Source organism: Varanus komodoensis, unplaced genomic scaffold, assembly GCF_004798865.1.
Source record: "Varanus komodoensis strain SLA01 unplaced genomic scaffold, ASM479886v1 scaffold156, whole genome shotgun sequence".
NCBI lineage: Eukaryota > Metazoa > Chordata > Lepidosauria > Squamata > Varanidae > Varanus > Varanus komodoensis.
Genome location: NW_025335457.1, coordinates 208,763 through 232,877, shown reverse-complemented (window position 1 = coordinate 232,877; position 24,115 = coordinate 208,763). Strand labels below are relative to the sequence as shown.

Sequence of the window (24,115 nt, the reverse complement as noted above, 5' to 3'; positions counted from 1 at the left end):
CTGGGCTCCAAGATCACTGCAGATGGGGACTGCAGCCAAGAAATTAAAAGACGCTTGCTCCGGGGGAGGAAAGCTATGGCAAATCTAGACAGCATATTAAAAAGCAGAGACATCACCCTGCCAACAAAAGTGCAGATAGTCAAGGCTGTGCTTTTCCCAGTTGCAAAGTATGGCTGTGAAAGCTGGACCATAAGGAAGGCTGAGCGCCGAAGGATTGAGACCTCTGAATTGTGGTGCTGGCGGAGACTCCTGCGAGTCCCTTGGACCACAAGGCGATCAAACCGGACAGTCCTGGAGGAGATCAACCCTGACTGCTCTTTAGAAAGCCAGATCCTGAAGATGAAACTCAATGGAGATCAAACCGGTCAAACTTAGATCAAACCAATCCGACTTAGAAGAGATCAACCCCGACTGCTCTTTACAAGGCCAGATGCTGAAGATGGAGCTCAAATACTGTGCCCACCTAATGAGAAGGACGGACTCCCCGGAGAAGAGCCTGATGCCAGGAACAACTGAGGGCACAAGGAGAAAGGGTGGCAGAGGAGGAGGTGGCTGGACGGGGTCCCTGGGGAGGCGGGTGTGGGGCTGGGTGGACTCCGTGGATGGTGGAGGGCAGGAAGAACTGGAGGAATGTTGCCCATGGGGTCGTGGTGGGTCGGACGCAATTTCGCGACTAGCAACAACAAGCATTAGTATGTGTCAGTCTATACTTCTATCTCTGGATGCAGAGCGCCGCCTGCACTGACCGGGTGGGGAACAGGATCGCAGGTCGCACAGTTCCGAGGGGAATAGGATTCCGCGAGAAAGAGGCGACCGCGCGGCCGCCCCTGCCCCTCCTTTCCCGGCCTCTCCCCGTAAGCGACGGGCAGAGCTGTCTCCGCCTCGTCCCAGCGGCGCGTTCAGCAGAGGAAGCCCCCACGCGTCCCCTGCGAGGTGCTCTCGCGAGGCATGCTGGGACTTGTAGTTGTCCGAGGCGGGCGAACCGGAAGCCGCGCCGGATGCCCGGAAGCGACGCGCGATGGCGGCCGGAGCGGAGGAGGAGGAGGCGACCTGGCGGAGGCGGCGGCTCCGTTCCGGAGACATGGAGGAGGACGAGGTGAGGGCCGGGCCGGGCCCCGCGGGGGGGGGGGGTGCCTTGGCGACCCTTGCCCTCTGGAGGATGCTGGGAAGCTGCACCGGTTGGGCGCCCGCCTGTCCCTGCAGAAGCGGTTCCATGCCGTAGCACTTCGGGCGCCCTGGGCAGGCAGCCTCCGGGAGTGCGAGCACCAGAAGCACCGGCGTGCAGCGTGGCCAGCGGACACTGCACCTGTTGGATTGCTTCCTGCCGCCCGAATGGCTTTCGAGGAGGACTCATTGGCACGGATTGTGATTGCACGGAGAGAAGGCTCCCTGTGGCTCCCCGTCCTCGCGGCTCAGGGCTGCCTCCAGTAGCAGGCAGCGCTGCTGGGGAGCATGGGCGGGAAGGTGCCCTTGCACTGGTTGCTGCTTGCCGGTCGTTGGCTGGGGCAGCGGCCTGCAGAGAGTCTGCCCCCCCCCCAGGCACGTCCGGCATGCCCCCTCCCTGGCCTTAATTCCGGCCCCTGCCGCTCTAACGCTTGCAGAGGCCGGGCAGCCGTTCTCCCTGCCGATATTCGTATTTCTGCTCTGCCTTCCCTTCTGCGCAGCTCCAAAGATCATGCAGAATCCCTCACACAGTCTGCCCTCGAGGCCCCCAAGTGGTGGGGACCGCAAGGGGACTTGGATCTGGGGGCTTTCTCTACGGGACACCAAGCTGGCACTCCCCAGACTCAAGCCTTGGAGGAGAGCTCGCCTTTTCTTTTTTTTAATAATAAGTTTTATTCAAAATTTTTAGTCCTAAAAGCAAAGAAAAACTAAAAACAACATCAATCATCAAAAACATCGAGCCTGCTGGGTCAACCCCCACATTCTTTTTTCCATTTATGATAACTTAAAAATGTATCTAAATCTATACGAAGTCCTATTTCTCTAGCCAATAGTAAAAAGGGTCCCAAGTTTGACAGAAATCAGTATCTTCTTCCTCCTTCAATGCCAAAGTCAATCTATCCATTCCTGCACAGTCTAAGATCTTTTTTAGGATCAGGTCGTCGGTGGGAGGAGAGCTCTCCTTTCACTGGGGTGGGGAACCTCTCGCAGCCGGAGGCCGACCCGGGTTTAGAGAAGCCTGGTGGGGGGCTGCCGTCCAGCAGAGGGCCGGGCTAAAGCAGCAGCCGCCGCCGCTCTGGGTGTGTGGCACTGCCTGCCTGTCACTGAGCCTGGACAGAGACATGTCAACCTTTTGCAACGGGAAAAGAGCAGTTCAGGTGCTGAACAATCCCCGGCCGGTCAGGGAAGGGGGCACGGCCCCCTGGAGACTCTGGCAGTGTCGTCCTGCAGTAGAAAACTCTCAGGCAGCTTTTTCAAGCAAACAGCTCAAATTGCTCCATTCTGTTGACTTTCTGCCCGCCAGGTACCTGAGAAAGAGCAGGAAGGCCCAGTAGGAAGAGAAGCTTAGGACTTGGCAGGAAAAGCTGCGTCGTGTCGCTTGGAGCGCTTTTTGAATGTGTGAGCTTTTGCTTTTAGAGGAAACCCCGCGGGTGCAGCATCTTTCGCAGTGGAGACGGAGTTTAGCAGCTGAGGCCGTGTGCTGATTCGCCACCCTGTGAGCAGAGCTCTGGGCTAGACGGCCCACTGACCTGATCCAGCGGGGCGCTTTTTTGTGCGCCTGCGGCTTTTGAAAGGACATCGGCCTCCCTGAGGCTCGGGAAAGGGAAAGGCAGCCCTCTTTCTTGCCGCCTGCGTGATGTTTCCGGCGGACCTCGGGCTTGAAAGATGCAGGACGTGAATGGTTTTCAGAGGAGAGCTGGGATGGCACAGCTAGGCGAGGGCGCGTTTTCCGAATGAGGAGGGAGAGCGGAAGGGCGGGCACCCTGTGAGCCCCTGCCCCCCCCCCCGGCTTGCGTGGCCTCGTGGGCCCTGCATCCTGGCTGAGGAGCCCCCGGCTGGTTCAGGCCGGACAGGTTCATGTGGCCCAGAGCCACTGGCTGGAGAAGAGCCCGGAGCCCGGTCAGGTGTCCCTTTCTGCGCCGTGCTTTTCCAGGACCCCCACCAGGAACCCCTGAGATGCCCCCAGACAGGCAGTGGGCCTCAGGGACACGTGCTTGAAGTGGCCAAGCCACGTGGCCGTCCTCACCGGAGCCTTTTTGTCCCCAAGTGTGCCGGATTCCCCCCCCCCCCCCGAATCCTTTCCAAGTTAGCATCTCTTCCCTCAACAGCAGATTGTCCATGAAGAGCTACCAAATTTTGGTCTGTACCACTCTGGCAATTCTCTGGGGGGGGGGGGCTTCCACATGCAGAGCTGCCTCCACTCCCGAGCTGGAGCCTCTCCCGCCCCTCGTGAGCCCCGATTAACGCCGCGTTGTCTGCTGTCCAGGGGCCAGGGGAGGAGGCGCTGCAGCTGAACCTGGGCGAGCTGGACCTGACCTCTGATGAGTTCATCTTGGATGAAGTGGACGGTACGTGAAGCGGGGGCTCCTTCGCACTCCTCTGCCTGTCTCGCCTCCCACGGGAAAGAATCTGCTGGCTGCGCAGCTCAAGCGGCTGCTCCTGCAAGGGGGCCGGGGAAGCATTTTGGCCTTTCCTCTGCAGACAGAGCGGTTCCGTTTTTTCTCTCCGCACTAGCCCGAGCAGGGCCCTACGACGTGCCGGGACCCGCGGGCACCAGCGGAATTGGAGCGTGCTTCATGGGCGCTCTCACAAAATGGCTCCCGTTGGAGCCGGGCGGGGGGCAGCGCTGCCTCCCCCCCAGACTGACGGTTCTGTCCCTTTCAGTTCACATCCAGGCCAACTTGGGGGACGCGCTGGTGCGGGAGGCCTTGAAGACGGTGAGTGGGGCAGCAGGGTGGGGGAGGCGGGGGCCCGGGGCGCGTGGAAGGGCGCTCGGCAGTGACCCCCGCCCCCCTCTTCTGCCCTGGCAGGGCGTGGACCTCCGGCAGTACTCCAAGCAGGTGGAGCGGGAGCTGCAGCAGATCGAGAACGCATCCATCAAGGACTGTATCCGCCCCGCGGGTTGGTGGGGGGCCTAGGGCAGGGCAGGGCAGGGCAGGACAGGCCCCGCGGGGCTCTCAAAGCAGCCGTGCCTGGGGCAGGCCGGCGCGCTGGGCCCAGGGGGGTCCTATGACACCCCTCCGGGTCGGCGGTTCTCCTTAGCGGCCTCCGCAGACATCAAGGAGAGCAAGAACATCGCCTCGCTGCACACGCAGATCACGGCCTGCGACGCTGTCCTGGAGGTGAGCCGGCCCTGCCCCCTCGGTCGGTCCCGGCTGCCCAGAGGAGGGCTCGGAGCAGGGCCACCGTCGCTGGACACGGCTCTTTCCTGCCCTGCCTTGGGCTGCATGCGGAGCAGGCCACCCAGCTCCAGCTCAGCCGCCACGGGACCGCCCCTCCCGCCCCTCCCCTGCTCGGCCCCCGACTGTCCCCCCGTCCTGGCCAGCCCCGTCCTGTGCTGCGGGGCCTCCCCACACCCCCTCTTTCCTGGGCTGCCAAGCCCCCCCGCCTCTCTGCTGGGTGCAGGGGCTTCCTGTCCTGGCCCACCCACTTCCACGGGTCTGCTGGAGGGGCAGACGTGGCCCTGGGCACAGTCACACGCTACGCGCAGAGGCACCATCACCCCCTCCCGGGCAGGCTGCCCCCCCCCCCCCCGGCTTCCTGGTCTGACCTGGCAATGCTTGGCCTTTGCACACCCCCCAGCCAGAGCGGGGAGCATCCTGGCTGACTGGGGGGAGGGCGGGTTGCAGCCCCCTGCAACTGGGGAAGGCTGAGGAGGCGCTCTGGAGTGCTCCCTCCCCGGCCTGATGGCCATCAGTTCAGCAGGCTGACTCCGGAGCCCACGCTGCACAGCTGGGCTGGAGGAGCGACAAGAGCCTTCGCCGCGGTCTTCTGGAGCGGGAGCGCAGGGCTGCCCCCTGCTGGCCAACACGCTTGGGGGGGGCGCACAGCGGCCGCCTCTCCTCCAGCGGCCCCCTGAGGCAAGCCCCCGCTCCCCCCCCGTCTTGCAGCGCATGGAGGCCATGCTGAGCTCCTTCCAGTCCGACCTGAGCAGCATCAGCTGCGAGATCCAGACCCTGCAGGAGCAGTCGGTGGCCATGAACGTCCGGCTGCGCAACCGCCAGGCCGTCCGAGGGCGCCTCTCGCAGCTGGTGGACGAGCTGGTGGTGCCCAGCGTCATGATCAGGTCCGTCTCGGGGCGGGGGAGCGGAGCGCGGGGCTGGCAGGCCCAGGGGGCGTCTGGGGGGCCGGGGGGCGGCGCTCGGCGGGGTCGGATCTCAGTGCCGTCGCCCGATCGGCAGCAGGCCAGGCCGGTTACGGACCCCGAGATCCACGGGGCCTCTGCTGCTCTGGTCCCCTTTTAGGATGGAGTGACTCTGCCTTGGCCTCATTCTTCTGCCAGCGCAAAGGGGGCGCCAGGGCAGCCGGTGATGAAGCCCAGAGCAAGGGCAGACTCCGAATTGGAGCCTAGCTGGGCTCCCCACAGAGGTGGCCCCGGCTGCTGACCCCCCCCCCCCGGCCCCCGCTCTTCCCCACAGCACCATCCTGGAGACGCCGGTGACCGACCAGGCCTTCCTGGAGCAGCTGCACGAGCTGAACAGCAAGGTCAACGCCGTGAAGGAGCAGGCCTTCCGCGAGACCATGGCCTGCGGCGACGTGACCGACGTCCTGGACAAGCTCAAGGCCAAGGTCGGGGGCCGCCCTGCCTCGACCCGACCCAGCTGGGGGGCCCCTGGCTCTCCTGGGCCGCTGCTCCCGTCAGCCCCGGCCATGCCGGCAGGAGCCGTGGCCCCATGCTCCGGGAGGGGGCCAGGCTGAGGAAGATGGCTTCGGCCCCGCGGGGCCGGCCTGGTGGGTCGGCCCGCCAGGCTCTGCCCGTGAGGGCAGGGTGGGCCGCATCCTGCTCCCAGCCGGGCAGCCGGCCCAGGCGCCCCCCCCCCCCGGGTTGTGCTGCGCAGCTTTGGCCCGTCCCTGCCAGTGCCGTGGGGCTGCTGCACAGAGGGAGGGAGGATCGGGATGCGGCAGCCGTGTGGGGCACTGCCGCGGGAGCCGGGGGGCTCCGACAGCCCTCCTGCCCGCCAGCCTCTGGCTTGGGCTCGGCCTTCCCCAGTTTCCTGCCGGCGAAATGCAGCCGGGTGTCGCTTCGGTCCCCGCTGGAGCCCCTCCTGGAGCCAGTGGGAATTTCGTGTGCAGCGACATTGCACCGAGCAGATGTCTGCATCTCAGATCTTGCCCTCCTCCGGCCGAATTCTTCCATGGCGCTCAGGAGTCCCCCTTAGGGGCCCGGGAGCGTGTGGGCGAAGGAACGCTCAGGGTTGCAGGCAGGGCAGGTGGCCCTGGGCGGAGTGCGCAGGCCTTCCGCGGGCCGTGGATTCGGGGCTCCCACGAGGCCGGGAGCGTCCTTCCGTGTCCTGCTGGCCGTCTGCAGGAGACGGCCGTGCGGCTGCCGGGTACGCCCCTCTCGGGGGCTCCAGCCCACACGGGGTGTGTGGGAAGGCGCTGGCCATGCGGCTGCGGGTGGGGAGGGGATCCGGCTGCTGCTCCCCCCGGCTGTGGGACTCGCCCTGCGTGGCCAGCCCAGGAGCCCCGGGGGAGGGTCTGGCGAGGACGGGGGCTCGGCAGGAGGTGCCCCTGTGGCCGCGTCCCACCCGCATCCTTCCGTCCCCCAGGCAGTGGCCAAGATCCGGGAGTTCATCCTGCAGAAGATCTACTCCTTCCGCAAGCCCATGACCAACTACCAGATCCCCCAGAACGCCTTGCTCAAGTACAGGTAGGAAGGTGCCCCGGAGCCGCCTGGGGTCCCCCACGCGCTGCGCAGGCCAACGGGAACGCAGCTCCGGCTCCCCCAGAATGCTCTGCTTCAGAGCCTTTTCCACCCGCCGGGCCCGGAGACCCGGCCCTGTGCGTCTGGGGTCCCCGGCACGCATTGCCCGCACGATCCTGGGGGCAGGAGGGGGCGGGGCTCCCTGCCACGAGGCTCTCGGGGGCGAGCCTCGCACCGCCTCTCCCCTGCCGCCCCCCCCGGCAGGTTCTTCTACCAGTTCCTGCTGGGGCACGAGCGCTCCGTGGCCAAGGAGGTGCGGGACGAGTACCTGGAGACCATGAGCAAGATCTACCTCAGCTACTTCAAGTCCTACACCAGCCGCCTCATGAAGGTGCAGGTGAGAGACGCGGGGCCGGGTGGACGGGGGCGGGGGGGGGCGGTCCCTACGCCCTGCGCCCCTTTCCCCGGGGGGCTCCTTCCCGATCCAGCCGGACCCCCGAATCCACGCAAACCTTTCCCGTTTCTCTCCCTCTTCCCCGCCTCCCGCCCTCGCAGTATGAGGAAGTGGCCGAGAAGGACGATCTCATGGGGGTCGAAGACACGGCCAGAAAGGATATCCTTGCGTTGTGGGGGGGCGGGGGGGGGCCAGGCCAGCTCCCAGCCGGGCATCCAGGCCTGCTTCCAAGAAGGGGCTCGAGTCCTGCTTGGAGCCTCCTTTCCTCCCTCTCCCAAGTGGGGGGCTGGAGGGCTGAGGGGGGGCCCTCCCTGGCTGTTTCCCTTGACCCGCCCCAGCACGCTTCTTCTCCAAGCCATCGCTCCGCAACCGCAATACAGTCTTCACGCTGGGCAACCGGGGCAGCGTGATCGGGGGGGCCGAGCTGGAGGGCCCCATCATCGTGCCCCACTCGGCCCAGAAGAGTGACGTCCGGGTGAGTGGCTGCCCGGCCTGCGTGGCCCCAGCGGCCTCGGCGCCCTCCCCCCCGGTCGCAGCACTCGCTGCTCCTTCCTCGGGGCTGCCTCGGTGCATTGGACCGTGGGCCATTGGATGGACTTTCCCGGCAGGCTGCTCGGTCCGGGGTACGCGGGGGACCCCTTCCTGCACCCGAGGGCCACACCGTCCCTGGACGGCTGCGCTTCCGGCTGCCCCGCATTCGCTCGCTCTTGGCCACCCGCTGGCCGCTGCCACGCGAGACCAGCTTGCCAAGGGCCTCGTTTGCCCCGTAAGAACCGGAGAACAGCCCTGCTGGATCAGACTGCGGCCCGTCCGGCCCAGCCCTCCATACGCACGGCAGCAAATCCACTGCCCACAGGATCCCGCCAACAGGACCGCGGAAAGTCGCGATGGCTTTCTTAAGGCCACGCGCAGGGCAGAATGCTTCTGCATCCAAGGCCTCGGCCCTCGGCGCCTCTGCAGCCTCGAGATGCTTTCCCTGCCGGAGCCGCAGCTGCAGGGAGGCGTAGGAACAGAGCGAGGCAGAAGGGGCCTCCCGGGCCATCAAGTCTGAACCCGGCTCCAGCTGGCTTCATGCACAACATGCCCACCCTGTGTATGTCCAGGCTGCCTTGAACCCCCTCACCGATGGGGCCTCAACCACCTCCTGGGGAAGCCCAGTCCATACCCTCAGGGTCCCGACTGTCAGGAAGTGCTTCCTGACATCTAAATGGAACCCTGATTCCCTGAACTTTGCTCTGTTGGAGCACGTCCTGCCCTCCTCTGCAGGGGAGAACAGGTCTCTCCCCACCTCCGTATGACACCTCCTCACATACCTGTATGTCGCCAACAGATCCCCTCTGAGTCTCCTCTTCTCCAGGCTGAAGAGACCCAGTTCCCTCAGTCTCGTCTCATACCCCATCCCCTGCAATCCGGCCACCAACCTTGGGGCCCTGCGCTGCACTGACTCCAACCTGGCTAGATCCTTCCTGTAATGAGGGGCCCAAACTGAGCACAATACTCCAGTTGCGGGCGCACCAGAGTCGTGTAGAGTGGTAGTGATACCTCTCTCGATCTAGAAGCCACACTTCTGGCTATGCAACCAAGGGTGGCGTTCGCCCTCTTGGCCACCGCATCACACGGCTGGCTCACGTTCAGCCTGCAGTCAACCTGCACCCCGAGGTCCCTTCCACAAGTGCTGCTCTCCAGCCACTTGCCCCCCAACCTGTCCTTGTGACCCCCAAGACCTGGCACTGGTCCACATTGAGTGCCATTGAGGCGCTGGGGGGCAAGGGGCTGCTGGGCGCATGGGTAGGGGCAGGGTGGGCAGTGGGAGGCTGGACGGGGTGTACCGGAGGAGGGCGCCCCCCACCACCCCGGCCGCAACGCCCTCCTGCCGCCCGCAGTACCCCTTCGAGTCGCTGTTCCGCAGCCAGCACTACGCCCTGCTGGACAACAGCTGCCGCGAGTACCTCTTCCTCTGCGACTTCTTCCTGGTGACCGGCACCCCCGCCCTGGACCTCTTCAGCGCTGTCATGGGCAAGACGCTGGCCATGTTCCTCGTGAGTGTGCCGGGCGGGAGCCTCGCGGGGCCCGTGGCCCGTGGGGGCGTCTGGCGTGGGAGGTCTGGGGCAGCCTGGCCCGTGGCTTTGCTCCATGAGCCGTTCCGAGCCCTGGGCCCCCTCTGCTCCCAGCCTGAGAGGCACGTGTGGCCGAGGGAGGCAGCCTTGCCTGCGCCCCTTCGCGAGCCCCTCCGTGGGAGCCCGGGGCTTGGGGGAGGGCCTCGCAAGAGGGAGGGTCAGCAGGGGAGCCCCCCGCCCGGCGTCCTGGCCCTGTCTCCTGGGGCCCCTGACCACAGGCTAGGCTGAGGGGGCAGCGGGAGGGCTGTGGGGTCCCCGCCCTGCCCTGCTCCGTGGGATGCAGGCGAGCGGGCCCCGCTGAGGCCTCCCCCAACCCGCCCCGCCCCGCCCCGCCCCACAGAAGCACATGGACGCCTACGTGAGCGACTGCTACGACGGCATCGCCATCTTCCTGTGCATCCACGTCGTCCTGCGTTTCAAGACCATCATGGCCAAGCGCAACGTCCCGGCCATTGACAAGTGAGTCAGGCCTTCCCGGGGGCGAGCGAGCGGGGCCTCTCCGGGGGCTGAGGGGCTGCTGCCACCCCGGACGCGCGAGCCCCCTGAGGCCCCTGCCCGGCCCGCATGCCGCCGGCTCCCCGCCGCACCCTGGGGGCCCCGCATCCTCCCGCCTCGCCTCCCCTCCCGCGCAGGTACTGGGACACCCTGCTGGAGATGCTGTGGCCGCGCTTCGAGCACATCCTGAAGCTGAACATCCAGAGCATCCAGAACACGGACCCCCAGAAGCTGGGCTTCCTGGACACGCGGCCCCACTACGTGAGTGCGGGGGGCTCTGCCGTGGCGCGCGGCCTGGCGAGGAGGGAGGGGAATCGGGCCCCCCGGGCAGGACGAGGCAGACCAGGCCGTCCCGGACGTCCAGAGCAGCGTCCCGGCAGGGAGCGGGCTTGGCAGCAGAGCAGATGGACGTGGGGGCCACTCGGAGCACAGGGGAGGCCTTAAAGCAGAGCCTGAATTGGGGGGGGGGGGATCCCAGTGGAGAGGCTGAAGTGGCACCCTGCAGCGTGTGGAGGCTGGACTAGATGGCCTCAGGGAGCCCCCTGCCAATGCCCTTGTTGCTTGCCAGTGGGGCCCTAGGGGAGGGGGTGGGCTGGCTGGAGGACTCTCCCCCCTGCTCCCTGGCAGCCGTGGGGCTTCTCTGGGCTCACCCGGAGAACTCCTTGCGACCCGGCGGTGCGAGGACGGACGGACGGATGGCCTCCGCGAGGCTCGCCGGCACGGAGAGGGCCTGCGGGGCGCCCCCAGGGAGGCCGCGCTGCCCCGTGCTCGGCCTGGCCGGCCGGGTGCCCACGGAGGGCTCGTCCCCTGCACTCGGGCGCCCGCCTGACACGGCCGCCATTCCAGATCACGCGCCGCTACGCGGAGTTCTCCTCGGCCATCGTCGGCATCAACCAGACCATCCCGCACGACTGCACTCTGGCTCTGCTGGGACAGCTGCAGGTGGAGGAACGCCCCCCCCCCCCGGGACGGGGCCTGGCGGGTAGGGTGGGGAGCCCCGGCTGAAGCCCTCCTCCGGCCCTTTTGGACACGGGACGCGCGGCCCCCGCGGAGCGGAGGCCCACCCGGAAGTGCCAGCCCAGAGAGGGCGCCTGGGCCCCCGTGGGGCCATGGAGCCCTGCCCTTCCCCAGTCGGCAGCGTCCCTGAAGGGCTGCGACGCTCCAGCCGCTGCCGGCAGGGCAGGCTCCCCTGGGCCAGCGCCAGGGCCGATCCGGTGGGAGGCAGCGCCTCAGGCTCCGGCTCGCTGTGGCTGCGGCCACTCAGGAAGCCCCTGCCAGCCAGCGAGCCCCACAGCTCTGGGGCTGCTGCTTGGGGGCCCGGGGGTCTGGCCCACCTGCACCCCTGACCGCCCCCCTCTCTCCCCCCTCCCTCCCCAGACCGAGGTGGAGAACTTCGTCCTGCGTGTGGCGGCCGAGTTCTCCTCCCGCCGGGAGCAGCTCATCTTTCTCATCAACAACTACGACATGATGCTGGGCGTCCTGCTGGTGCGTGGGGGGCTGTCCGTGGGGGGGGGCTGGGGGGCTGCCCCCGCCCCGCCCCACCTGCTGACACTGCCCCCTTGCTCCTCAGGAGCGCGCGGTGGAGGAGAGCAAGGAGGTGGAGGGATTCCAGCAGCTGCTCAGTGCGCGGACCCAGGTGAGCGGGCCGGGCGGGGGGGGGGGGGGGGGCCCCCGGGCCGGCGGGCGGACGCAGCACTTGGGGCGCGGCAAATGAGGGGGGAGGTCTGCCCCCCCAGGCTTGGCACTTGGGCACGAAGGCTTGCACCTTGGAGCGCCCACAGAGGGGCCCCAGCCGCCTGCAGGGAGCGTCCCTGGGTGGCGAGGGGGGACGGAAGGTCGCCGTCTCCTCTCAGCCCGGGCGCTGGAGCGGCCCTGGGGGCCTGGGGGGCTTCCTGTGCCTGACCACCCTCTGCCCCCCCCCCACCCGCAGGAGTTCATTGAGGAGCTGCTGGCCCCCGGCTTCGGGGGCATGATTGCCTTTGTGAAGGAGGCCGAGGCGCTGGCGGAGCGGGGCCAGCTGGAGCGCCTGCGTGGGGAGGAAGGTGAGTACCGGGGACGGGCGCCCCCGTCCCCCCGCGGTGGCGGGCGCTGAGCTCACCCCCCCCCCCCCCCGGGCCCCCCCCCCCCCCCCGTATCCTGCCCTGCCCACGCAGCCCGGGTGACCCAGCTGGTGCGCGGCTTTGCCGGGACCTGGAAGGCGGCCGTGGAGTCCCTGAGCCAGGACGTCATGCGCTCCTTCACCAACTTCAAGAACGGCACCTCCATCATCCAGGTGGGCCGCGGGGGGGTGGGGGGCGGGGGGCTGCATGTGGGGGATGCCGCTGGCAGCTGCGCCCGGACCGAGCCCTGGCCCCACTCCTCGCGCCGTTGCCTTGCCCGCATCAGGGGACGAGGCGTCCCTGTTGCCAGGGGGGCCTCCTCTGGGGCTGCCGGCCCCACTGATCCCCCCCCCCGGGCACACATCCCCTTCACTCCTGCCCTGGCTGGGCTCGATCTCTCGCCCGCACGTGGACGGGACCCTCCCCCCCACCACCTCCGACGCTGTAGGGGCCACCCACCCGTTCCGAGGGCCCCAGCGGCCTCCCCTGCCGCTCAGGGCGGGCGCTGGGGGGCTGAGCTCGAGCGGGCTGGGACTCGGGCCCGAGCGCCCCCCTCCCTCCCTCCCTCACCCGCCCCATCCCGCCCACAGGGGGCCCTGACGCAGCTGATCCAGTACTACCACCGCTTCCACAAGGTGCTGGCGATGCCGCCGCTGAAGGCGCTGCCGGTGCGCTCGGAGCTGCTCAACATCCACCACCTCATGGTCGAGGTGAAGAAGCACAAGCCCAACTTCTGAGGGGGGGGGGCTCGTGCCGGGGGCCCCCCTCGGAGCTGGGGGGCCAGGGGCCAGTGCTGGGGCACGTGCCCCCGTCTGTCTCTGTCTGTCCGTCTGTCCGCTTTCCTGTGTGTCGCTTTGTGCACTCACAATAAATCCCTTGCAACCCCGAACGGCTTTCCCGGGCTCATGAGCGGGAGGGGGGGGCAGGGTAGAGCTGGGGGGGCTGTGTGTGTGCGTGTGCAAGAGCGGGCGGGCGGGCTTGAGAGTGTCCCGGTCTCGCGCGTGTGTTTTGCACTTGGGAAAGACCGGAGGAAGCCGACCGCCGCTTGTCCATCCTTGGCTTGCTGGCAGCAAAAAGGGCCGGCCCAGCCTTCCCCAACCCGGTGCCCCCACGGCAGGCAGGCCGGACAGAGCGAGTCCCCACCGGCCATCAGGGGGAGGCTGCCCGGGTGGGGTCTCCAGGGCGCGAGGGCCCCCGCTCGGAGCCCTGTCCTGCACCTGCCCCTGGGTGAGGGGTTCCCATGAGACCCCGCCTGGGGCAGCTGTGAGCAAGCCTGGGCCTTGGGGGTCTGCTGTGTGACTCCCCCTCCGGGCTTCCCTGGGGCACTAGCCAAGTGCCCCCCGTCTCCCTACCCCAACCCCCCCAACCCAGCTCGCTCCCTGCCCCCCCAGTGCCCTCAAGGCCAGCCCCACCCCGCAGCCCCACAGCCTGTCTGGCCACCCACTCCCCCGAGCGACGGCCCAAGTCCCTCTTCCCCGGTGCCTTTTTGCAAAAGACCTGCAGGGGGGGGCACGAAGGACTCCGGGAGCCCCAGCCTCCCCCACGCAAATGCCTCCCACCCCCCTGAGGCTAAGCACCCCCAGCCGCACCCCACACGGCTCCCAAACCGAAGGCAGCCCCCGCGCCAAGTGGCAGCACCCCTGCTCCGGCGACAAAGCCTTGGGTGCCTGGGAAGCGGTTATTTCCACGGGGGGGGGGCAGGGGCCTTAGGAAAGCCACCCGGGCCGGTACTGAGTGCCGCCGAAGCGGAGGAGAAATCAAACGAGAGACCCACAGAAAGCAGCAAAATTGTAGATGATCTATTACACAATACAAGTTCCACGGTTACTTACAGATCGGTACACGGCGGGGGCGCCTGCTTCCGGCACCGGGGGCGCCCTTGCCGCTTTTTAGAAAACAAAAAAGCGAGGACTGGCTCGGGCGCCCCTAAAACTCTGAATCTGCAGGCAGCCAAGAGAGCTGGATTTATCTTTTTAACTTCCCGAGCACCAGAACTGCCCTGTGAACGTCCCCTCTTGCCCTTCCCGTATCTTAAAGACTGAGAACGCAGCAGGAGACAAAAAATAGTCTTTTTTTATATCCACTCCTTTAAATAATAAAATTAATTTAAGTTTTTTTATAAAACAAAATAAAATACACAGTTTCTTTTTGTCTTTGGACTGCTCTGGAGCGAACGGTACTCTCTCTGAAAGACACGGATCACTTTTGTGGCCGACAAGCAGGTGGGGGGGTGAGTGGCCGGCGGGGAGGGGGCACCGAGCTCGTGGGACTGGACCCCACCGCCCCTCATGCCCAGCTGCCTTGGAAAGTCTTCAAACCCTGTAAGGAGCCCCCCCCCCCATTGGGAGTGAGCTCACCCTAAGCGTGAAACCAGTGGGGCGTAGGGAGGGGGTGCTCTGGGGTGCCCTTCTGGGGGAGCCACCGAGAACCAGGTGCCACCCCTGCCCCTGTGGGGAGGGGCCTCGCACCGGGGTCTCCCACGCCTTCGGGGGCTGTGGTGGGGCTTGCTCCCTGCGAGGAGAGGCCCAGATTTAGGGTGCATCCTTCAGGGGCCACACGGGGACCCCTGAAGGGGCCGCCCAGCCGGTGCGTCTCAGCCCCGGGCCCGCGTCGCATGCTTCCCCTGGGGACAGCCGGGAGGCCCCCAAGAAGGGCAGCCAGCCAGCCCACGGGGGTGAGGGGGGCCAAGCTGCCCTCGTGGGGCGGGGGCAGCCGGGGCATGTCGCCGCAAGCGGGCTTCGGGGCATTCCTCTCCAGCGGCTGGCGAGTTTGGCTGTGGTGCATCGGTGGGGGACACGGGGCTGGCGTGAGTCCGTGGCACATGTGGGGGGTCGGGGGGGCGCCGGTCGCTGGGGCGGGCAGGCGGGCGGGCGGGGGTCCTCCACGCAGCGATGCGCCCGGGTCTCGGTCTCTGGCCGGCCGGCTGCGGCCTCGGTCGCCTGGTCCGCCCCTGGCCGTGCCTCCGGGGGCCGCGCTGGAGGGTCCCTCGAGGGTCGGCTTGCAGAGGGAGGGGCGAGGCGGCCCAGGCCCGGGGGCTCCGCTCTAGCCGAGGAAACAGGCCGGCCCCACCGCGAAGCCGAACTTCTGGCCGGGCTCCCCGAAGTCGGCCACGCGCACGTCCAGCAGGGGCAGCTGCGCCACGGCCGGCGTGTTCACCTCCAGCAGGGTCTCGGCGGGGCCCTTCCGCGCCTGCGGGGAGAGGCGAGCGCACTCAGCCGAGGGCAGGGCCGGCCCCGAGGGGCTCCCCTGCGCCCCGGACTGTGCCCCGACCCTTCTCCACGGTCTGGCGCCGGGGACCGGCCCCAGGCAGCCTTCCACGCTCTCCGCCAAGGAAGCTGAGCTGACCCCGAAACCTCCTCCTCCAGGGTTTAAATTGCCCTGAAAGGCTGGCCGCGTTGGGGCACCGCAGCAAAAAGCGGTTCCAGCAGGGCAGTGAAGACATTGAAACATTGGACAAGTCAAAAGGGGTCTGCGGGGCCATCTAGTCTGCCCCCGGCTCCAGCCAACTCTGCTCATAGAAACATAGAAACAGAGCAAGGCAGAGGGGGCCTCCCAGGCCATCTAGTCTGACCCCGGCTCCAGCCGGCTCTGCTCACGACATGCCCACCAAGACGAGGGCATCCGCTCCACCGCAGCAGCTGCGCAGCCTCATTTTATGCTGGGCAGCATAAAACGAGGGCAGAAAGCCCAGACGGGGCCGGCAGTGGCCATTCAAGGGCCGCTGCTGATCACACGGTCCTGGGGCTGGGAACGCGCGTCAGCCCCGGCGGTCCAGCACGGTCCTCGTGACCGGCAAGCCAGAGTCCGGGCCACACATGGGCCCCGCTGCATCGTGGGTTGCCGTCGCGAGCGACCCGTGCGCCACGGTTCAACCACGGGCAGATGGCCACCATCGACCCGGAGCCCGCGTGGCTTCTCTCCCGGGTTGCTCGGGCTCAGCAGCCCCCGCGCAGCCCAGAGCAGCTGGAGCGAGGACGAGCCTGCCTCCCCCAAGTTCCCTGGCGTCCTTTGCAGCACCAGGTGAAAAGCCTTTTATTTTCCTGGCATTTGAGCATCTATCTTTGGAACTCTGGGTTTGGATTTAGCACTTTATTTCTATATATTGCTGCTCTGCTTCTGTGCTGAATGATAGTAGTGGCTATTCTGGGTTGGTTCTTTTCAGACTAATGGGTGTGTGTGTGTGTGTGTGTGTTCAACTTTTGTTTAGTTTTCATCCTTGTTAACAGCCCAGAGAGCCTCAGCTTTCGGGAGGTATGGAAGTGAGCCAATTCAATAAACTGATCACTAATTAGGGGATGGGGCTGCGGGGGCCCTGCATGGGATGGCGCACGCCTCCAATTTTGGGGACTCGGAATTGCTTCCGCTGGCCTGGGGGCCTCAGGAACGGGCCGGGCTAGCACCCCCGGGACCACTGGCCCTCGCTGCCCCGGGCCGGCTGGGGCCTCCCTTCTGCCCCCTTCCCGGAAGCAGGCGATGGGGCCCCCTGGGGGTTTCACGGCGTTCGCCCCCAGACCCTTCCTGCCTTCCCCAGCCCATGGAGCAGCGCCGGGCTTCCCTTCGGCCCCCGGAGATCCCCCGGTTGTGCCCTCCCCGGGGCGGCCCCCGGCCCGCCCGCCCAGGGGACTCACCGCGCAGCCGTCCTCCAGCGCCTTGACGAAGGGGCTGCTGTCGTAGCTCAGGTCCTCCTCGTTGGCGCCCAGGAAGTGCAGGGCCCGCTGGTGCCCCCCCGGGCTGTGCCAGGCGGCCGAGCGCTGGCAGCGGTAGGTGAAGTTCTGCCGGGCCGAGAGGCTGAGCAGGCGCAGGAAGGCCAGCTGGACGACGCCGAGGGGCTGCCCGTCCGCGTCCACGTAGGAGAACTGCGGGCGACCGGACGGGGCCGTGAGTGCCCCCCCGTCTCGACCGGCGGCCCCAGCAGAAGCCCCCCACCACGGGCAGGATCAGGGCGCGAGGCTCTGCCCACGGAGCCAATGCCCCACGGAAGAGGCAGCCGACCCTCGTGCCCGGCCCGGGGGGCAAACGCCGGGCAGTCCACCTGGTCGCCCTGTGCCTGGCAGACCGCCTGCGAGGGGCCTTTGGCCATTCAGCCCCCCCCCCCCCCCCCGTGTGGATCCCCTCTGCCCCTGCCCGGCCCTGGAGGTGTGCTCAGGAACACGGGAGCTGCCCGAGAACCTCCCACTCCAGTCCAGGACAAGCCGGACCCGAGCCTGGAGAAACCCCGAAGGCCAAGGCCGAGCGCGCCGAAGCGGGGCAGAGAAACCAGGCCGGGCGGGTGGCTGCCCCCGGCCCTGAGCGAGGGGGCCCGGCCTGCGGGCGACCCCCTCCTGGGGCCAGCTCACCTTGCTTCCTTTCTGGAACTGGCTGAACCAGCGCGGGGGCGTCTCTCCCTCCCATGCGGCCACAGGCACCTGGACAAGCGAGACAGAGGAAGAAGCAGAGAAACCGAGCGAGTCAGAAGGGGCCTCCGGGCCATCTAGTCTGACCCCGGCTCCTCGGGGTCCTGACTGTCTGGAAGTGTCTGCCGCGAGGGCTCGCAAGCACTGCGGGCCCGGGCCCCCGGAGGAAGCTGCCCGCCTCCTGTTCCTTCACGGGACCTTCCTGATGGGGCACATGGGCACTCCCCCTTGGCCTCCTGCAGCCAGCCATCCCATAATTCTCATGGCCGCTCTTGGAGCATCACAGTGATCCAAGGATTATTCACCCCCAGCATGCATAAACCGCCTTCCTCTGCGAGGGACCCCTGGGCTGCGTGTATCCAGCGTCGGTGTCACCCTGTCGCATTTCCGTCTCTCTCTCCACCCGAGAGGAACCCAAGGGGGCTGACGCTGCCCCCCACAGCATTTTATGCTTGCAACAACAACCTTGTGAGGGAGGCCGGGCAGAGAGTCTGACAGGCCCTGGATCTCCCCGTGAGCCACATGGCTGAGTGAGGAGTCAAATCGGGATTTCCAGGGTCCGGCAAGCGAACCACCCGGCCACGCTGGCTCTCCGAACACAGAAGCAATCTCTAAAAGCCGTATCACTGCGCATTAAAGGAACGGCTCCTCAGCCGTTTGAAAAGCCAAACAATCCGGCTTTAAATGGAAACATTTCGTGCTGACACGGGAGGGCGAAACACGACCTTTCATGGTGGACATGTCATGAGCAGAGCCGGCTGGAGCTGGGGTCAGACTAGATGGCCTGGGAGACCCCTTCTGCCTCGCTCTGTTTCTATGTTTCTCTGAGCAGAGCCGGCTGGCGCCGGGGTCAGACTAGATGACCCGGAAGCCCCTTCTGCCTTGCTCTGCTTCTATTTATGTTTCCATGAGATGCGCACCGCAGGTCCTTCGGCGAGACTCCAGACTGGAGGGGCCAAGACACTTGGGCATTTTCTCTCTGGGTTTGGGCTCAGGGAAAAAGCAGGCCCACGAGTTTGTGGTGGGATCCGCGGCACAGCTGGCCACTCCTGGGGTGTCAGCAGCTGCCTTGCCTCTCACGGGGACCGCTTTGCGCTTCCGGCCGGCGAGTCCAGCATCCCCTCCAAAGGTGGAGACCTTCAGGCACCGTGTGGCTCGCCATGGGGCCGCCAGGAGAGCTGGCCCCCCTCCCGGCCTCCCGCGCTGCTTACCTCCCGGCTCTCCCGGCTGGGGAACACGCACGTCTCGCCGCCAGCCGTGAAGTTACAGTAGACCTTGAAGGAATCGCGTGCACAGCCCTGGTTGGGGTCGATCCAGTACTCGCCTAGAAGGGGAGAGAGCGGCTCCAGTCTTGCCTGGCTGCGGAGGCCTCCTCCCCCCCGCGAGGATGGAGCCCGTGGGCCCGGCCAGTCGCCTCCCCCAGGTGGGTCCCCTCCCCCAGCTCTGCCAAAGCTGTGTCTGCGCTGTGCCACAAGCTCTCGGTGCCCTGGCGACCGTCCTTTCATAAATGCATCGTCTTGTCTCTTAATGGATTCATTTCATATTTCTTACTGCTTCATATTGAGAAACAGAGCGAATCGGAAGGGGTCCCTGGGCCATCTAGTCTGACCCCGGCTCCAGCCGGCTCCGCTCACGACGTGCCCACCATGCGTATGTCCAGCCTGTCCTCGAACACCCCCACCGGTGGGGCCTCAACCACCTCCCAGGGAAGCACAGGGTGGGCATGTCGTGAGCGGAGCCGGCTGGAGCCGGGGGTCAGACTAGATGGCTCGGGAGGCCCCTTCCGACTCGCTCTGCTTCTCTGTTTGTCCATCTTGTTCTTGGAATGCTAGAATTTGTAATCCAGACATCAAAATCTGCATGCTGAACCTTGGCCCAGTTTCCCTTTGCTGTTCGAGGGCTCGGCTGCACTCAGGGCCACCGGAAGGAACGCGGACACCGGGCAAGAGGCCTTCGCTCTGATCTGGTGCGGCTTCTGGCTGCCTGGGTCCTTCTTCAGGAGGAAGGATCTCCCTCCGTGGGTTCATTTAGAAATGCTGCTTTGCTTCATCCAGAGGCCCGAAGCTTGGCTCACTTGCTCGAGCTGCCTGTTCTGCCCCCCCCCCCCCCCCCCTTCCTCCCCCCCCCCGGGGACAAAAAGGGGGGGACCCCCCCCCCCCCACCGGCAGGCCCGGTGGCCGGCCCCCACACCCACCGTCGGGGAGCTCCGGGCGGCAAAGGTGCAGGTCCTGGCAGGTGCGGGCAGGGCTGTCCGGCGTGCCCAGGGGCTTGCGCATCAGCTCAATCTCCTCCCGCAGCGAGTGCAGGGAGCCGTGGACCTCCTCCAGGCCCCGGGGGGCCCCGCGTCCGGCCGCGTCCGACGCCATCTCCTCCTCCGGTACGATCTGGCTGGCGTCGACGGAGCGCCGGCTCTTCCTGGGCCGCTGGATGGGCAGCGGCTGGATGACCTCGCCCGGGGGGCCCTGTGGCAGCGGGGCGGGGGCAGTGAGAGCGGGACGGGCGGATTGGGGCCCCAGCGCCCGCCCCCACTAGCCTCTGGTGGGGGGACCGGCCGGGCAGGGGCATGAAAGGGAGGCCCGGGACCCCCAAGCAGCGCTGCTCATCGGGGCGCCGCAACGGGGGCTTTGGGGCAAATCACACATCTGCATCCTGGGGCCTTGTTTCAAAACTGGAATCCCGTCGTTTCGAGCTTCGCTGGGAAGCCCACTGGCTTGGCAGGCAGGGCGCGGGGTGGAAGTGCTATAGAAAACCCAGGTTTTAGGTACTGTTTGCACCGAAATTTTAGGTACCGGAATGTTTCAGGTCCCGAGATTGAACTATTCATCTTGCCGGATTCGGTCGGTACACCCGACGGCCGAAACCATTTTATTTAAACAGTATTTTCAAATTTAACAGCTTTTAATCTTCAGCCGCTCTGCTTGTGTTGTGATTTATCGTTCTGTTCTGTTCTATTATTTATTGAAATTGTTGTTTTAAGAGTCCTTTTAAATAGGGTAAGCCATCCTGAGATCTTGTATAATAGGACGGCATACAAGAGCTTTTAATAAATAAAAAAGAAATATTTCCGCCTGAAGGCCACGGGGAGCTCCGCTCGGAAGCGAGGATGACGGCTGTCCTCCGTCTGTGTGGGCCCACACGCCTAGACCGTTCGGGTGGGGTGGGGTGGGGTGGGGTGGGGGGCTTACCGGCTGCCCGGGTGGTCCGGGGACCCCTCGCTGGCCTTTGGGTCCTGCTTGACCCTGGAAGGAGAAGCCAAGAGGTTAGCGCTCTGGGAGGGAGACCAGGGCGTTCACTCGCTCGCTCGCTCGCTCACCCGCCCTGCAGGTGGGGGGCTGTGTGGGATGGGGGGTCCTCACCGTGGCTCCTTTAGCGCCTTGGGGGCCGGGGGGACCCTGGAAAGGAAGAAGAGGTCAGTCCTGCCACTCAAGGAGGGAGGGAGGGAGGGAGGGGAGAGGGGGGAGGGAGGGCCAGAGGGCCGGAGGCACTTACGGGAAGTCCGGGGGGCCCACCGGGGCCGATGGGGCCGGTCGGGCCGGAGATGCCCTGTGGGGAAAGAGCAGAGGAAGAACGTGACCCCCAAGACCCAGGGATCCGGGCTCCCACCCCGTCCGCCCGCCCACGGCAGACCTGACCGAGCGAGGATGGCCCCTGAGCCCCCAGCCCCTCACCCTTCCCTTTGCAAGCTCCCCTTGGAGCCATGGGGCGCCCCCAACCACTGGGATGTGGGGCGAGTGGCAGGAGGCGGCGTTCCGGCTGGACCTCCGGAAGAGCGTCTGGACCACCAGCGCGGCACAGCAAGGGGACCCCCACCAGGGAGGCGGGGGGCTCCCCTGGAGGCCTCCAGGAGGCAGCGGGGCAGCCCTCGGACTCTTCCGGCTCGCCTCTCGTACGGCTTCCATCATGGGAGGGGGGCGGCCGAGCCTCACTGGGCGGCAGTGTGGGACCCTTCTGGTGGCGCCCCCTCCCTCGGGAACGGTGGCCACCCTGCCACGGGCCAAGCCCTGAGCATCATGTGCTTCCGTGCCCTGGGTTCTCGCAAGCACGGTGGCTTGTCTGATCGTTGGCTCTGAACCGCTCCGGGATGCCGGAACGAACGGATGGGGCCGGACCCAGCTGTCCGCCTGGAAGCGCGCAGCTCCCCGGCTTTCCGTGCTTTTCCGGGGGTGCACCCGCTCCATGCCTGGCAGCCACAGAGATGGGCCGCCGCAGCCCGGCTGGGTGGATCCGGCTGGCTGCCGGGGATGATGGGAAGTTCTGCAGCTGAGGGTGTCTCCGCGGAGAGCGTTCCGCCCGCCGCCTTCTGGACTGCTCGCCCCGAGATCTTAGCCAAGGGGCCTTCACAGGGCTTGGCGTCCGGGTGGCCACGGATGCTTTGGCGGCAGATGTCCTGCCCTGGCGGCAGCCGGAGGCGGGTCCGGGTGGCCCCGGGGTCCTCCCGTCCCCAGAGGAGCATGAGAGAGAGCCAGGTGCACACTGCTCAGGACTAAAGGGCCGCGGAGCAGCAGGTTCCTCGGGAAACTGGACTCGGGTGCCACTGCGACTTTCCCAACTGTGCATAATGCGCATGCCGGACAGGAACTATGGGCATGATTTGCTCGAAATTCTGCTTTTAACGAGTTTTCTTTCACAAGGAAAATTGTTCTGGGAGTCAAGCCCGGCTTGCATGCTTTCTGAGAACGGCGGCTGCATTTCTGGCTCTTCCCCCGGCTGGGATCCCGGCAGCCCCCGTCCCCAGCTGGCCTCTCGGCCCCCGGTACTCACAGTCTCTCCCTTGTGGCCCTTGCTGCCCAGGGGGCCGGGCAGGCCGCGGTCTCCCTTCTCCCCCTGCTCTCCCGGCGGTCCGATGAGGCCGATGAGGCCGGGGTGGCCCTGCGGGAGAGTCGCAGGTTACTGGACGGGCCTCACCCTCCGGAGAGCCCAGGCGGGCGGGCGGCCGGCCCATTTCACCCCAATTTCCCCCCGGCTCCGTGCCCCCTTGCCCAGATCCCGCACAGGCCCCAGTGCCGCCCCAAAGCCCCCCACGGCCCCCGCACGCCCTCTCGCTGCTCCCACGCTGGAGAGATTCCTGCTCTCGCCCATCCCGGCCACTGCCTGGGAAGCCCCGGCCCATCCTCCTTCGTGGGACACCTTGCGCCCCTCCTCGCACCAGTGGAGGCTGGCGGAAAGGCCGGGGCATCCCTCTCTGGCCTTCCCTCTTCTGCAGCCAGCAGAGATTCATGGGCTACTAGTCTTCTAGAGCAGCCTTCCCCAGCCTGGCTGGGGATGCTGGGAACTGCGGTCCAACACGCCTGGCGGTCAGTACCCTGGGGAAGGCTGGTCTGCAGCCCTGTGACGCCAGCAAGCGATCAAGCCGGCCGGAGCAGAAGGGACGGAGCGATCTGTCCCACCTCCACAGTCCCTCACTCGCCTGCGTGGACTTTCCGATCGCCGGTAGCGACCAGGCCAAGGCGGAAACGCAAGACTGGCAAGGTAAGCATGGAAGCGTCCTCTCACCTTCTCTCCTTTGCGCCCGGAGTCCCCTCGCAGTCCTGGCAAGCCGGGGGGGCCCTGTGGGAAGAGACCAGGCCAGGGATGATGCCGGCTCCCCCCCCGCCAGCCAGCCCGACCCTGCTTCCCACCCCACGCCCGGCCCACTCCCCCAGCCAGCCAGCCAGCCAGCCAGCCACTCACCGCTGGCCCTGGGGGCCCGGCCTGTCCTGGGGAGCCCGGCTTGCCTTGTGCCCCCTGCAAGGGAAGGGACAGAGCATTCAGAAGTGCCCCCCAGCCTATCCTACTCACCCCTCTGCCCACAGAGGCCCGCTCCTGCCCCCCAATCCCCATCGCCCTCCGCAGGCAGGCAGGGAACCAACCGGGCAGGCACCTTCCCACAGCAGGGCGCCCTCCCGGCCAGGCTCTTGCCTCCCTGCCATTCCCTTCCCTTTCCCTGCTCAAAGTCCTCCCGCAGAGCCCCCCGAAAGCCTTTGCCCCCCCCCCCGCTGGCCCACCTCCCCCACAGAGGCACCCCGGTGAGCCTGCCCCTCCCCTGAGAGTCCAGGCACCCAGGCCCGGCCCCTTACCACGGATCCAGGGAGGCCCCTCAGCCCGTCGGTTCCTGGCTTCCCGGGAGCTCCCTGCGGGCCCACCGGCCCGGTCTTCCCGGGGGGTCCCAGCGCACCCGGTTCTCCCTAGGAACGGCAGAGCGGAGAAGTGGTGGCCGGCATACACCTCGCCTCCCCTGGCCCACCGAGTCCACCGTGCTAAGCACCCCCAGGCGGCTCTTCCGCAGCGTCCCGTACGCCGGCCGGAAATTTTGCACAGCTCCCCCGGGAAACCTCTAAACAGAGCCCACATTTGCTCTCTGCTCTAAACCTCCGATTTATTTCTGATTTAATCCAGCGGTCCTAACTTCCGAGAGGAAGCATGTGGGGGGGGGGGGGCGCAATGCCCCATCCAGAATCTCCCCCTTTTCCACCCCCAGCAGGATGCTCAGCGGGGGCCCAACGGCCGTGCGCACGCACTTGGATGGGATCCCCAGGCGGCAGGAGAGATGGAGGGCTCTGGCGGGAACGAGGGGTGAGGCTCAGAGGAGGGGGAGCGGAGAGTTGTCCCAGTGGCGGCTCAGAGTCCTCACTCTGAGACGGGAGCTGCTGAGACCAGCAAGGCCCTGGCGGCCCAGACTCTCCCAGGAGCGCGGGATCAAGCCCTTCCAGGACAGGATCCCCCTCTGAGCCCGCTCCCACACCTGATGGTGGGGAACAGGCTGCGGAGGG

General features: G+C 66.7%; 2 protein-coding genes across 2 annotated transcripts in view; one reads left to right on the top strand and one right to left on the bottom strand.

Moving 5' to 3' along the window:
• The first annotated feature begins 1,009 nt into the window (after positions 1–1,009).
• On the top strand, positions 1,010–12,862 carry VPS52 (VPS52 subunit of GARP complex). Its single transcript, XM_044425484.1, has 20 exons — positions 1,010–1,096; positions 3,431–3,512; positions 3,829–3,881; positions 3,975–4,050; positions 4,219–4,286; positions 5,055–5,230; positions 5,583–5,733; positions 6,714–6,814; positions 7,073–7,205; positions 7,364–7,421; positions 7,604–7,737; positions 9,146–9,301; positions 9,720–9,838; positions 10,012–10,135; positions 10,721–10,816; positions 11,252–11,359; positions 11,445–11,510; positions 11,805–11,916; positions 12,028–12,146; positions 12,564–12,862. Exons 1-20 carry the CDS (start codon positions 1,019–1,021, stop codon positions 12,708–12,710), a joined length of 2,157 nt encoding a protein of 718 aa, XP_044281419.1. The 5' UTR covers positions 1,010–1,018; the 3' UTR covers positions 12,711–12,862.
• Positions 12,863–15,015: 2,153 nt separating this feature from the next.
• Positions 15,016–24,115, bottom strand: part of COL11A2 (collagen type XI alpha 2 chain) — a 66,267-nt gene continuing 57,167 nt past the window's right edge. Inside the window, exons 57-68 of the mRNA XM_044425491.1 lie at positions 23,423–23,530; positions 23,037–23,090; positions 22,860–22,913; positions 22,128–22,235; positions 20,856–20,909; positions 20,723–20,758; positions 20,552–20,605; positions 19,561–19,828; positions 18,578–18,690; positions 17,310–17,378; positions 16,602–16,829; positions 15,016–15,162 (exon numbers count right to left, since the gene is read on the bottom strand). Coding sequence (XP_044281426.1) covers positions 15,016–15,162; positions 16,602–16,829; positions 17,310–17,378; positions 18,578–18,690; positions 19,561–19,828; positions 20,552–20,605; positions 20,723–20,758; positions 20,856–20,909; positions 22,128–22,235; positions 22,860–22,913; positions 23,037–23,090; positions 23,423–23,530 — 1,293 coding nt within the window. The remainder of the gene's footprint in view (positions 15,163–16,601; positions 16,830–17,309; positions 17,379–18,577; positions 18,691–19,560; positions 19,829–20,551; positions 20,606–20,722; positions 20,759–20,855; positions 20,910–22,127; positions 22,236–22,859; positions 22,914–23,036; positions 23,091–23,422; positions 23,531–24,115) is intronic.